Source organism: Ascidia mentula, chromosome 3 (assembly GCF_947561715.1).
Source record: "Ascidia mentula chromosome 3, kaAscMent1.1, whole genome shotgun sequence".
NCBI lineage: Eukaryota > Metazoa > Chordata > Ascidiacea > Phlebobranchia > Ascidiidae > Ascidia > Ascidia mentula.
Window position 1 is genome coordinate 1,466,051 of NC_138568.1, and position 14,483 is coordinate 1,480,533.

The 14,483-nt window shown below is 42.0% G+C and overlaps 1 protein-coding gene across 1 annotated transcript; it reads right to left on the bottom strand.

Annotated features, from left to right (window-relative positions):
* Positions 1 to 3: 3 nt before the first annotated feature.
* Positions 4 to 10,583, bottom strand: LOC145894417 (cholesterol 7-desaturase nvd 1-like). The gene is made up of 9 exons (XM_082983002.1): positions 10,532 to 10,583; positions 8,820 to 9,188; positions 8,334 to 8,503; positions 7,579 to 7,764; positions 6,487 to 6,665; positions 5,569 to 5,694; positions 4,065 to 4,181; positions 2,094 to 2,267; positions 4 to 1,430 (listed from the first exon to the last, which is right to left on the bottom strand). The coding sequence occupies exons 2-9, from the start codon at positions 9,140 to 9,142 to the stop codon at positions 1,269 to 1,271; spliced, it is 1,437 nt and encodes a 478-aa protein (XP_082839128.1). The 5' UTR covers positions 9,143 to 9,188; positions 10,532 to 10,583; the 3' UTR covers positions 4 to 1,268.
* Positions 10,584 to 14,483: the final 3,900 nt, after the last annotated feature.

The window sequence follows — 14,483 nt, forward strand, 5'->3', positions numbered from 1 at the left end:
ACGTTTTCAGTATTTTACAAGATTATCGTAATTAGAAACACTTAAAGCACATCTGGGAGATAACTTACTCAATGACCGCTACAAAAAGATATCAAAACTGTTAAACATGTTGGTGTAAATAAAATCTTAGGATCACATCCAGAGAACGTTTGCAAAAATGTGGCCACGTGCACCACACAATATAGATTTATTCAATTAAACTTAGGCGAGTAAAACTATACAAGGGTAAGCAAAAATAAACAAAGCAATTTGAATTAGAGGTTGCATTCGTGGGCATATAGAATACGTTAGATTTGTGTAACCACACAAGGTATCACTCTATCTACAGTAGGTTATCTACACACGCTTGGCATTCCCACCATATGCGGAACACAGCAGAATCAAGCGTACAGAAATATACAAATGCATATCTGTCAGCGCACACACGAAGCACAAGCTCTACAAACTCAATGCAAAAAAATCGTAACCGAACCATTCCATAACGAGACGTATATCAGCATGATATGAAGTAGCAATCAAGATTGCGACGGCAAATAGCTTGTACGTTCCAAAATCTTGCCCAATTAATCCTCACAGGTATAACACCGACATTTGCGTAAAGCAACTCAACTCGTTTGTGTCTATTTATCACCTATGGTCAGTTCCACAAACTGATGGTGTCTTGTTTGGCGAAATATATTTTTTAAAAACACCAACCAACTGAGCTGTCCGCATGATCGCTGTGTTAAATTTACACAGAAATGCATAACAGCGTCATACATTTGAAAATGTCAGTTGTGGAAAACTCAATGTGGAATCTGCTGAAGGTAAAAAGAAGGGAGGGGGGATTTTTTTTGGTTTAATTTTGTGATTTTTTTACCAAAACCAACAAAACAGCTTATTTGACTTGAATAGATCGAAGTAATTGTACTTGTGAAGTTGGGGTCTGGTTGTTCGGTCTTCAAAAACCTACTTTGGATTATTATCAATGGAACGATTATGATAATATCTGGAACAAAACAGTGGCTTTGGCTTCAATACAGACCTATATGTGCAGTTATCAAAAAACAAAATCAACTTCCGGCAATTAAATGATAATTTCTGGGGAAAACAGTGTGGTCGGATTAAATTCTATCCAATAACCGAGATAAACGTGCATTGTACGGCAAACAGGAAAGTGGTTTTGGTGTTGCATCACTGCAACAAAGGAAGGTATATCGACGTCACAATTTACATAGAAGCCCCGGATGTTCACTTAGGTCACCTTGTAGTCACGATCTATGGAAATATTACCAGCTGCCATCTTCCGATTTCATCTGCAAGCGAGGGCTGTTTTCCGAGTAGAACTGGGAAAACCAGCGTCGGTATTTTGCGATCAAACTGTCTTCCTTCACTAATTGGGGTCTTGGACTGAAGGTTTTATTATTCCAAATCATGATGTCACGATCCACCTTCAAAAAACAATATTTGATTTTAAATTTTGTTCATTCAAACATGTCAGTCCCTAAATCAGTGTTTCTTAACCTTTTTTGGATCACGAACCCCTAAAACATTCTTTGAAAAGCTATGGACCCCTTTGCAAGAAACACATTGCAAATGTCGAAAAATTAAAATTCGCGGACAGCGAAACCTTATGGACAAAGGAAAATACGTGGATTTTCGGAATAATTGTATTTCGTTTCATGGACCCCTTAATGCATCTTCTTGGACCCCTTGGGGGTTCATGGACCCCAGGTTAAGAACCCCTGCCCTAAATGAAAGTGAAAGCACCCGCCATTAAGCACTTCCTCTGATACAGAATCAGCCTGGAATTAGTCAGAAAATTATCGAACAATGGACATTGTGACGTGAACCACCATGTGGCAAAAGCCGCCGTTTATTTAAAAATCCATATCTAACCCTACACATCGAGTCGATATTTGTCACGAGTTTCAAGTTTTCCAAACGCGGATGCGAAAAATGTTACGTTTACCTGAATATTAAAGCAATACAGCCAATAATGTTTTTTTTATTGTGAGCTGCAGACAGGGCCACTGTTTCAACCAAATACGGCTCATCAGTGTAGCTATGATATGAGTCTTTTCAGCTAAATCGCTGGAAAATGTTGTCCTTACCTGAACGGCTTCCATTATCAACATTATCTTTCCGACCCAGTTAGGCAGTCTCCACGTTGCGTATAGGTTGTGGGTAAGTACTTGGTGCAAAGGCTCGACAGGAGTAAGGGATTGAACAAAAACTCCGTCACCGACGGGACTTTTGAAATGCAGATGCACGATGCCGGGTCCAATCTGCAAATTAATTTGTTTGAGATTATAGTCTGGCTATACCATATTTGGTGATGAACAGTCCCTGAAGAATATATGGATATGCTTCTATTTTCTAGACACAAACACATTTATCATTCCAGACACGCGAATAATTTGGTGCCTTCCTGCAATGCCACTTTTCCGGGGTTGCTTTTGCGCACAAACAAAAGTTGACCGCTTTTTCGCGAATTACGGATTCATCGTTTATGATATAAAAATGTAACATTTACAAATTCCAGACACTTAGGCTTAGCGTTTTTTCTCAAAGCAAATTTGAACACAAATTTCTGGACGGGGAAAATTCGAACATACAATATTATACAACAAAGTCGATATTTATATACAGAACCGATAAACAATCTCCGACTGATTTCACGATATAGTTATGGACAATCCAATAGGAAGCGCAGTTTACATTGTATAACAGTATTCGTGTTCGCACTTAATCCATATTTCGCATGTTGTAAATGTGAATTGTTTTCACAAACGTCCGATATAGGTTGTATCACTGCTGTGCTATGGCACGTGTTCAGTTTGAAAGAACAATGGGCTCCAAAACCTTTAAGGAAAACCTCTTTTGAAGGGTATTGAAGAAAGGTCAACAAAAGTACGATTCTAACCGGCGAAAGTATTAGTTACGCATCGTGTAGGCGCCTGAAACGCAGTCAAAAGATTGTTCATAGCAACGGAAAAGAAACGGGCTCGCTTCAACTCAACTCGGCAAAAACAACGCGCTGATAACAGAAGCGTTTGTAATTCGACACCATAAGGCTGGTAACCGCATGATTTGGCTCGTAGTAAAGCTTGGAATGTCGGCCAAAGTTGATCCGAAGTTTGTTTACGTGGTAGAACGAGGGTCAAAAACCGACAGGTCAAACTAGAGACCAACAGAAAGCGGGCAATTTTATTTATGTATTCAATTATATTGCGCGCTCCTTGATTGAATACGTCATACTGTAGTTCTACTTGTTTAAACAAACAAAACGTTAAAGCCAATCATGATATATCACCCCCCGGACGCAACATTTACGTCCTTGCAAAACACGAAGCCAGCCGTAGTGCGCTCCACAGTGGTTCGTCGTCTCTGTTGTTCGGTACCCAGTATAGGGTACCCTGCAGATCGACGTTGACCGAAAGGTAACACAAAGTGGAGACTATTGTGCCTGCTGGTGTGAAAGCTAGCACAGTGCCACTCAACAGCTGCACTGATGAGACCTCACAGGTCGAAACAGTGCGTGTACACACCCTGTCTGCAACGAAGCCAGCAAGTAAAGAAAAGTAAGATGTGAAATTTCCGCCCCGCAAAAGCACAAAAGCGGCACAAATTTAGGCGCCTTTTATCTCTTTGTGACGCCCCCTTTGTAGGACACCAAAGCATGCGACTTTCGCCGACAAAATTCCTTTGAAGGCACTTGGGACGTAAAGTTAAGACACCGGAACTGAATGCCCGAAACACAACCCAAGCAAGCGAGTGGACAAATTTCTACATCAAAGTAAACATTGTGAGACTTTCAATCAAAATCATTGCTTTTTACTGGAACCTATGGGGCAACATATTAAAACCGTTTGAGATACTTTTGTCCCCTGCATCAATAAATTGAAGGTTTTTGTATTGGATTTAACAACAGGAGGTGTTTATTTAATACTGGCCGTGTTATATTCTCGTAAAATCCAGTTGTTAAATTCTTGGGTCGTGGTGCCCGGCCTTAAATTAATATCACAGGGTCCGGTTTGCGTTGAAGTTTTAGTCAAAGTGACATAAAAAATTAGCATGTTGACCTGGTAGACGTTGAGATACAGTTTCATCCACTTCCATCTTTTGAACACCAGCAAGTGGTGAGTCAGGTAAAACATGGATATGTGGGGCTTGTTCTCTTGGGGTCCTTTGCATTCTGCCTGTAAAAAAAACGACATGATTGATTTTCCACAATGGCGGAGTCTATAGTGGAACGGCAGTTGGATGCAAAAACAAGCTTTATGCAAAGTTTACTGTTAGTGAGCGGAAGTGATGATGAAGCTTTTAAGGGCACAAGACAAATCACTTCTTCAGGCGATAAATCTCTCCATGTTAAAAGCGTAGTCATTTCAACCATATTTTCACGTTGCTGTTCTTCCACCAATTAAGGTGAAATGCGGACATTCGTTTATTAATTAGTTCGCTTTTTTCGCGGCGGTTTGGCGAAAATTTATGCCAATATCGACTTTGTTTACAACCCCACTGTAGCTTCCGATGCTTATATGTCGTGTGGTGGGAAGTAGCATGTTGTGGTAAACTGGCACAGGTTGCACAGCAGTTGACACACAAACAATACATCGTACACAACGTCCATGTAAGCGGTGTAGTGCAATTGGGTCACACACAACATGTAAAATATTGCGAGCAGAAAATACTGCCAGGCACCACACAAGCCCGACGAGAGCGCGATTTTTCGGTCTGGTTTTACATGAAAAGTTATGCAAGACGAAGTTGATATGATAGCGGATATAGCGACCAGCAATGTTAATGCTGCTTTAATTTGCTTCACCTTAATCTTGTTTCGGTTGTTGGTCGTCACAGTATCAATGTGAAAACCTTTACAAAAACTGATAAATTGTCCCAAAACATTTTAACCTGATGGTTTTGCATTGTGATAACATAATGAAGTATAGGAGATGTTTCAATGTAAAATGTTGTTGCAAGATGAATGTGCTTATCAAACTTATACTTCCTCAACACCCCACGTTAAGGTTTCACTGTTTAATATTTACGTCTTCATATTGGCGGGGTCGTGCATTGGCATGGATGTGGTAAACTGTTTACAACCTTCATGTTAGATACGATCTACACGCACCTGATAAAACTAAGCAAAGAGGAAGTGATTTTGTTGCAAAAACCTTCCTTCGAAGTTCGCCCGGAGCAACGTTCGCGAGCTAACATGTGGGAGATAACGTTCCAATCAAAACACTTGTGCGGAGGCGTGACCTCCAATAGTGCTCAGCAGCCTAAATTTAGCTTTAATCTGCGTTTAAATTAAGCCCATCTATGCGCGCCACACGTGTGAAAATCCCTGTCGAAGACCGCCGTTACTTGCAGCTTGAACCAAACATTTCATTAAAAAAATCAAAGCAAAACCTAAACCACCGGCCATGACCAGAATAGGTTATTTTACAAGGATATACAAGGATAGTCCGGTATAAACAGAAATGCACCAAGGAGATTATCAGAATAAAGGACAAATAGTTAATGATATTTTACTTACACCCCAGAAAATAAAGAGCAAGATTTTTGGTCGCGTAATTTTACCTTGAAAATGTGTTCGATGAAATTCCACCAGGAATCGAATTGGGTTGACAGGTTGGCCCCCGAGCATACGTTGGGCACGTGAAGGTGGCCGAGATGGGCGAGGTCTGACCCGTTCTCTGGGACGTCCTGGCACAACAAAATAATCACACGTTACATGCAGACCTGTACCGATTATGAAAACGTCGAGATAGGAGGATACTTCCGTTTTTGTTTGTTTATTAGTCGTCTCGTTGCTTTGGTTTGCTTATTTTGAAGGTTGAAGCTGCGGTTAGCGTGCGTAATTGGGTTGTGTTGGATGCTGGAGGGTTGAGTTGCTTTAAACAACAACCATAAAAAATACTCCACAACAACTAGCAGTTTTTGGTACATGTCTAAAACAACTAAACAATCTCAATCATGTTTGCTTGTTTGTTTATTTGTTTGTCTTTCGTGTTGTTGAAATAATGTGAACACATGGTTGTGTATTATTGTATTATTACCGGACGATGTTGCAATCTTTGAAACAACAATTCTCCATTGAACCAGCGACAAACAGACTGGCAATCCCCGGAATATTTGCGCTATCTCTGAACTGCCGACCGGCAAATCACGCGTGCTTATACGGATCAACGAGGGAAAAAATAATCACGCGTGAATGAGCTTGTTACCGAGGTAACCTGGCTTCAAATGAAGCGTGACGGCTGGGATGCGAGGAAAAATGTGTGGAATTTTGAGGAAATTTTGTTGTTATTCAGCTGCAATGAAAATACATTTTGCCTTTCTTCATTGCGCAACTCATGGGTGGCATCAGAATACGAAGGCGGAGAATGCGTTTAAATTTATCATGAACTTTTTAACCGACAACAAAATACTTTGCGTAATTTACGCAGACAAGCTTATTAATAAAGCTCCTATATGCTGCACTGGATTTATCTGAACCTGTATGTGAGTGTTGGCATGGTGCTCCACTCTTCCTTTGTATGCAAACTTTCCATTGGAGATTGCATCGATGGTGGGGATCTCCCATTGAGGTTCAAGGCCATCACAGTGGTACCAGACATATATCGCGCCATTCACCTCCCTGCTTGGCCACGATTTCGTCTTGGCGAAGCTTGGAACTGAAACACGATTATAATATCACGTTAAATGAACACATATTGTCAGCTGGTTTCAACAGTATATGGCAGGATGTGGTATGGCATATCAGCACATAGCAGCGACACAAAGACGATTGTGACAATAATATTCCCCCATTAAAAGCAAAACATCAGGCGTTTATTTCCGTCTGCCGCAGTGTAGCTGCGTCATGCATCGGGCCCGCCTCCGTTGAGTCAAGCAAGAGCTTGCTATCTATCTGGGTATTTTCACAACTATAAACCGCGTTGGTAAAATCCCCACTTGGTCATTCCACGAGTATTTGTATGTGAACTTCATCCTGGAGTGGAAAAACCCATTCGGCGCCGGTCAGCGGTTCAATAAGTTTCGCTTCTTCCGCGTTGCAAGCATTTTTGTTAGGTGGTGCAATTGGAAGCAACTAAATCGCTATAATTGACGGTGTTTTGCCTGAAACGGTTTGGAGGAATTTCCCTATTTAAAACACCAACGCCACTGGGAAATGTTACATCCTCTCTTTATCGTGGCCGCATTTTCAATCAGTTCTTCTTATGTTAAGTATTTGTTTAAGTTAAGTATAACCAGCCATTGCTCGTGCATATTGTTTTTGTCTAATTAAACGCCACTGCTTTCTTTTTTAAACTAAGGTAACCTCTTTGACCCAGAGTAAACTTTTAACGCTCCGTTGATCGTGACTTGGCGTGAGTAAGCAAAAAAAAAACCACGAAACCAGACGTTTGGAAACGTGGTTATCTGTTCGCCAATCACTTTCGGCACGGATCACAGTCATAGCTTTCGGTATGAGCATCTCTTTCATTTTGCCGTCGAGGATTAGTTAAACAGTTTTACGCAAGGTCCACCTATGCAATTGTTACGTCATCGCGCGAAATGAAACAACGAATTGTGATACAAACTCACTTTTAGAAGAGTATGGAATGTCGGTACATTTTCCGTCCCCTGAGAAGGTCCATCCGTGGAAGGGGCATTCCAAGCAATCACCCTTCACCCTCCCTCCCATGGCAAGGTTCCCCCCCATGTGGGGACAGTAGGCGTCGAGAACGTGAGATTTTCCCGACTTCGTTCGATACACGGCAAAATGTTCGCCTGAAAACATTAACATGGCTGAACAATTACAAATTATCTTAAAGGTTGAAATATTGAGCATCAATTTCGCCTGTCCACCAATTAGTTGCCGTTAGTAAAACGAACAAAGTGATGGACTGCGTCACTGGAGACCACCTGAGTCGTTACTTGAACCGGACTTTTCGAGTTAAGTATAAAAACGGTTTTAAAATTGCTCGAAGACGGTCCTAAATTTGACCGTATCTATTGGCCTGTCCATGTTTTGATTTGTTGTCGTGCTAGAAGGATTTCAAAACTCGAATTGTGGTTCCTCCAGTGCACCCACAAATATTTATCGTTTCAAAATCGAAACCAACCGGAAAAAACACGCAAAAACGCAAATAACGTCGTACACACGCATTTTGAACTGATGATAATGGGCGGAAGTGACGTTTTACAAATAAAAACGACGTGCACTCGAAAGGAACGACCTGCGGCAATATGCAGATGCCTTTAAAACGAGTTCTCTAAGAAGATATTTTAGAAAATCACATATGCGGAATGAATGCCGAAATAAAAATCCAGCAATCGCGCTGAAAACCGGTACTTACCCATAGCCGTTACTTCCTTGACCTCGCCGCGACTCAACTGCTGGGTGTCCAATAACCTGAACCAACCGTTGGGATAAACAGGGGGAAGATCCTCTCCAATCTTCCTCCTCTTCCGCAACATGTTCGCCACCTCCCTCCTGGACATGGCACCTGCCTCATGACGGAGATATCTGCAGAAAAAACGTCAATTTTGCACGGAGGAAAGAAGTTTAATGTCTCCCTATTTGGCGTCGTTTTGGAACTATTGTTTAATGTGATTCGGCAACATTCAAAGACGACAGTTCACAATTTGACTCAAGGTGTTTTCAAAGCAATGCAAAAACCTTATTTTAAAGTTTAAATTTCGCCGCAAAAATCTTTCTTTCGCACCTATGCCCCTGTCTCAATGGAAGTGTATGAGGCGTCCTATTGTATAAAGGCAGTGGTAAGGCCTGCGCGGATGAATAGCCAATAGGAGGGTTGTATTGTTGTGATACGCAGACTCACCCAATAGATCCCAGTCTCCTCACACGATCCAAGGGACGGAATAACAGCACGTAGACGGAATAGATGAGTAGCGGTATCAAAACAAAGTAAAAAACGAGGGAGAGGAAAGCTTGGAACCATTTCAGACGAAGAAACAAGCTTAAGTCGGTCTCAGTCAGTTCTATGGTAACGCTGTGAGCGCCGGTTGCGTTGTGACTACCGTTTCGGGTCGCTGATTCCACTATTGTGTAGCTATTTTGCGCTATATCCTGCAAAGCCCCCAGCACCGGGTCGAGGACGTTGCTGTACAGCAGCTTGGGTAAATTCACAATCAGCCCGCTCATGTTGGGGCAAGATACCTAACCAACCGGATGCGGAGACACGGCGTTTCTGCAACAGACAATAAAGCGTAATTAATATACTGCATCCTGAATACACTACTGTGCTGCTTGAACAGAAGCACTGTCACTGATCTTGTCAAAACCAAACATATTCAATGCAAAACGCAACACCCATTTCCACCGCTTGTACAAGACACTCATGACCTGCAGGTATTTTAAGGTGTTACACACATACTCAATACCAATACGACGCCTGACAGCACTTGCGCAACTTGGTGGCACGTTATTAAGGTCCAATCTGTGGTTATAAAGTCGCAACAATAAAAATATTTTAGAATTCTCCCAACTGATACAAATTTACTCTTGTTTTCACTATCAGATGCACTGATAACTCGACATTGCAGTTAGTTGTATAGGAAATGACTTTACTGTCGTCTACTATCATACATAGTAAAAGTAACGGCGGCCCATTTGTTATAACTATCCCTTCACCATTTTCACCATCAGCGTCGCGCACAATGTATTGGACGGAAGTGAAATGTTGTTATAAAGAGGTGGCGCTCGCATTTAAACACAGCAAGTAGGTTACGTCATACCGACCAACAGACCGACCGATGAAATGCGTGACAACGATTCTCTTGCAACCGACCCATGAGTTTGTGGTTAACTCACTATGAAGCGCGAAGCTTGTTTACGAAATTGCACGTTCTAAGTGGTCACAGTCTGTGTTCATGTGGTTTTTCACGACAGTGGCCAATTACGATTAGTTATGGTTGTCACGCCTCTGTGTTGTCAGTCAAATATTTTGCTACATTGCAATCAACGCAATTGCATCTAGATATTCCTTGCCGGCACGTACGATAATACTATGCATTTTTTATTGCAAAGAATTTGGCAAAGCAAAAACAGAGTAGACATGCTTAAAAAGGTTTGTGCCACCACAACGAGCTTGAATCCGCTACTGGTAAACAAAAGCTCTTTCAACAATATGCTCCATTACCGAAGGTTTCTTCGCGTTCCTTCAACACACATAAACACTCCCGACGCTTTAAAACCACGAACGCTGCTACCGCAAGCTGAAACAGCCGCCCAAGCTTCTGTAAAGTTGGAGCTTGTTTTTGAAAAGTTTCCGCATTTAAAGAGCAGTCGTGTTTACACAAAACAGCGTGGAAGACCGCTGGGATGTCTTGATAACGCCACAGGAAAGCCACAGATAGACACGTTCACGTCTTAATCGACGGGTGGTCAAAGTAGCAGAAAAGTTCGCTGCAGCAACAGAGTTGCAGATTGCACGGATGAAAGCATTCGCCTTTGCAAGAAGGAGCAACAAATTTCGATTAAGTAAATTAAACATCACACTAAAACGACTCAAAGCAAAATTGAGTATTTTACATCAAGGGCTTTGCTCCCTTGCATCCACGTTGTACTGGGGCGGTTATTAAGTTAGGCATAACAACATCACCTCCACAACAGCCGCGCAAACTGCGAAACGTGCTGCCGTTGGTATGTGAACAAACAAGTCACTCTGTTAGGGCCGAAGTCGGGTAATTTTGTTCAGTCAAACCAATCGGTACGACATAGCGAGGGCACGTATCACACTACTCTGGAATTTTCAATAAAATTAACGTTTTTTGTTCGATCTTCTCGAATTTAAAATGTGACATTTTCAATCACGCTGTTTTTTTTTGCTTCCGTGCTTGCCACAAATGATGTACACTTTCTCACCAACGGCCAAACTTATTCCGTCCACATATCAGTCCACGTTAACACAAATTTCGACACAGATTTTCTTACGTTGACTTACTATCTAATGTTTAGGATCCTGCACTCTGAATCTTTGATCAAATAATACAATATGTGGAATGTACCTTGTGCGGCAATATGGACTAAAACTTGAATTCTTATACGGTTTCGCAAAGGAATTCAATACGAAATGTTTTCAAGGTAAATATTGCGGTCGGTAGCTAACGAGACCAACAACACGTAATCAAGACACGACGTAACGTAACTTTCATTTCATCAAATCCTTTACCCCAAAACCTAGCGACGCCTGACCAGCATCTTCTCGAAGCTTCAACCTGACAGGGCGTGGGACCGCAAACACGACAACCGACTCGGTGCGCGGTGCCGGTCGACGAAACCGTTGTATCTCCCCTTCTCCACCCTTTCTTCTCGTGACGCGCAAACTCTTTTCACGTTCTGCCATCTCAAGCGAGAGAGTGTGAAAGAGGGAGGGCCCCGAACCACAGAGAATTCAGGCTTAGACCCCATTGCTGTGTCGTTACCGTTGCGCAATTCTTTCATAAACCTTATATTGGGTCATATTATGTGGACAGCGTTTGGTTAAAATTTGGTCGACGGCGATGACGTCACCAAGCGTGCGGGCACTGTTTTTTCGCTTGGCGAAACACGTTCAAATTACCAAAGGAAAAAGCTTAGTGGGGTAAAGGTTGTCGCAAAAACGCTGATGGCTGCAGACTGCATTTATCTATGGTTCAACTTTATCACACCTTCTAAACATGCAACTAGTAACAAACCTTGCCAAATTAACTGAACACTTGAACCAAGTAAACCATAATCACAATTGACTGTGTCAAAGAAACAACGAAAAGAGTGGAAAGTTTTACGTCAACAATTCTGGGAAGTTCGGCAACAGCGGCCCTGTTTTTGCTGCGGAAGTTTTTTCACCACCGAAAGCAGCTGAGAAAAATCTGAAACAAATCCCATCTCTGTAGGTGTGACAAAGGTCAGTGCATAACTTAGTTGCGAAGTTAGAGACTGATTTCAAATACGTACAGCGAAAAACTGACTGTGGCAGCGAGCCTTCTAAGATTCTTTCCCGTTCTTGACGCTTGACTGAAAAAACATAACAGATAAATTGTCGTACGCAAGCTTACAAACGGATGACTGACAACCTTTGATTGTCTTCTGAGCCCTGAGGACTGAAGCAAGATTTTAACGACCTGCGCACATCGTGAATAAAGTCGATAAACGACGGACTTGGCGGTAAACGATGCACTTCATGCATTAGTTTGAACTAATTTAAACGAGTTCGCGCTCGCGCCAGAGTAATGCTTTAACAAACCTACGCTCATCTGACAAACCACACCGGTCTACCACACACTTCCGAAGGTACTGTTGTTTACGTTACTTTACGGAAATCACAACACAGAGTTGAAAGCTTGCTCATTCCCTTCACGTGCTTTACAACACAGCATACAATATGCATGAACTCATACGTTTACAATGCGTCCGCTTCCGATGAAGCAGCTGTTCGCCTGTTGCACTGCGTTTATTCAATCCAAATCAGGCCAGAGAAAGGCAGACCTGTGGAAGCACACAACCCAAATAAAGGTTGCCTTCTTTGCCTTTCTAGGTAAGCGCAACTACTGCATGAAAGGTGATTTTAGCACAGATCTAAACATGGCCTGGTACGGACTTGTCAGAGGCCGAGACACACTAACGCGGCCCACGCCTGACCTTATACCAATATTTACTTTCGGTTTTGTAGCCTTCCATGATATTCTCTTTCGAGGCGCGACCAGCGCCGTTCGATATCTTTCTTTTCATTGTTGCCAAGCAAATGGAAAGCAACCAATAACACTGCTTGCAGAAATCAAAACCACCAGATCCCCGACATCATGCCTCCAGTCACGTCCACCGGCCAGCATTTTACGATCCCGAATTCACCTTGGGTTGACTTCGCGGAGGAAAGCACGTGGTGATATATGTGTTTGCCCTCACAAACATACATGCCGCGAGTCTATTGCTAGACACCGCTGATAGAAAAACACACACGACTCGACGGTGTATTTTTCCGATTGGGGCTCAATTACAGCCTCAGCTTCGCCCGCAGTTTCTCCGGTTAACGATTAACCGAGTCTTTTCCCCGTACCGTCTTCACAGATTTGGGAATTCGACTCGGTTCAGTGTCGCGTTTGATCAACGTTCCGCGCAGTTACACAGGAAAGCAGCATTCCGTCCCACACTCCATAGTTCTTTCGAGATTGCTGGAAACCAACGGACAAGAAAATCCCCATACACACACAGAAGCAATGTTTCGCGGCTCAAGTTATATACAGTGTGTAATTTAATGTCAGCTCAATTCCGTTTAATCATACAAGACGTTTTAAACACGTTTTAAATTATTTCTTTGTAAAACAAACAAGCCAGTTTTTAGTGCACTCATGTATAAACCACTCTTAAAGCCAACAAATTAAATCAACCTTTGCTTGTCTACGACTTTTAGGTTCTGGCCAGTTGGTAATCAGATCTCAAATTAAGGATATGTTTGTGGTCACTTACTTTGACCTTTCACCTCAGCTTCGTCCATCAAGCCTAAGTCGACCATCACTATGTAACAAAGCTCACAATTCGAATCAGTCGCGCGTTATTTTATCGATTTCAATCAAAATATCCGAATTGTTAGTATTGGCACACACGCTAATTGTGTGTGTAGGGTAATCAATCACTCCCAATCACTGAACAGTCAAAACCACATTTGTAAACAATCAGATTTAACACTCGGAGGTAAAATTTCGTTTCTAAACTATTTTAGACTTGTGTAAATGAATCAACACCAACCATATGCGCACCCTGAAGTTTCACATGGGTCTGAGTTTTGTCAGATTCTAATTAGATTGACCACAAATTTGCAAGTCACCGTCACCTGTCTCGTCTCGTCCGCACAATGGTTGTCCACATCAAGACTTGAAGGACTTCTACAAACCCCGAGTCATTCGTACACAAAGGGATATGTTGCCCCCACCACATCTGTGTCGCGATGATGCAAAATTAATATTTACAATAGGGCTCCCAATGTCGCCACCTTGCAGTTGGTCTCAAGCCGAACTTTCTAGTTCGAAAAGGTGAATGTCACCAAAACTTCGTTGCTGTAAAGTATTCGCCTTTTCTAAAAGTTTCTCATTACAATTAACTGTTGCAATAAAATATTATAACCGTCCTCCATAGGAGTAACGAAATATTTTAACTTGTCAAAAGAGCCCAAAATCAAGAAAACATTTATTCCCAAAATAGAGTGTTTATCGAAGGTGGTATGGGTATTCACAGCGCATTCCGTAGCAGAGAGTTATTACCTCCAGGCAAACATTATGTAACGGAATATAACTTAAAGCAGTAATAAAAATCAAGTTTTATTGACTCGACAAGTGGAAAGTTAACAAAATAACTCGTGACAGTCACGTGAAGTTTGCCTACCCACTTTTATTGACCACAACGACCAATTCGTCACAAAATACTATTCGTGACGTTTGACAAGCATTTTGCAAAATTACCTTCAATAATTAATCACGCAACTGCAAACTTGGCCAGGTCATTTTCTATA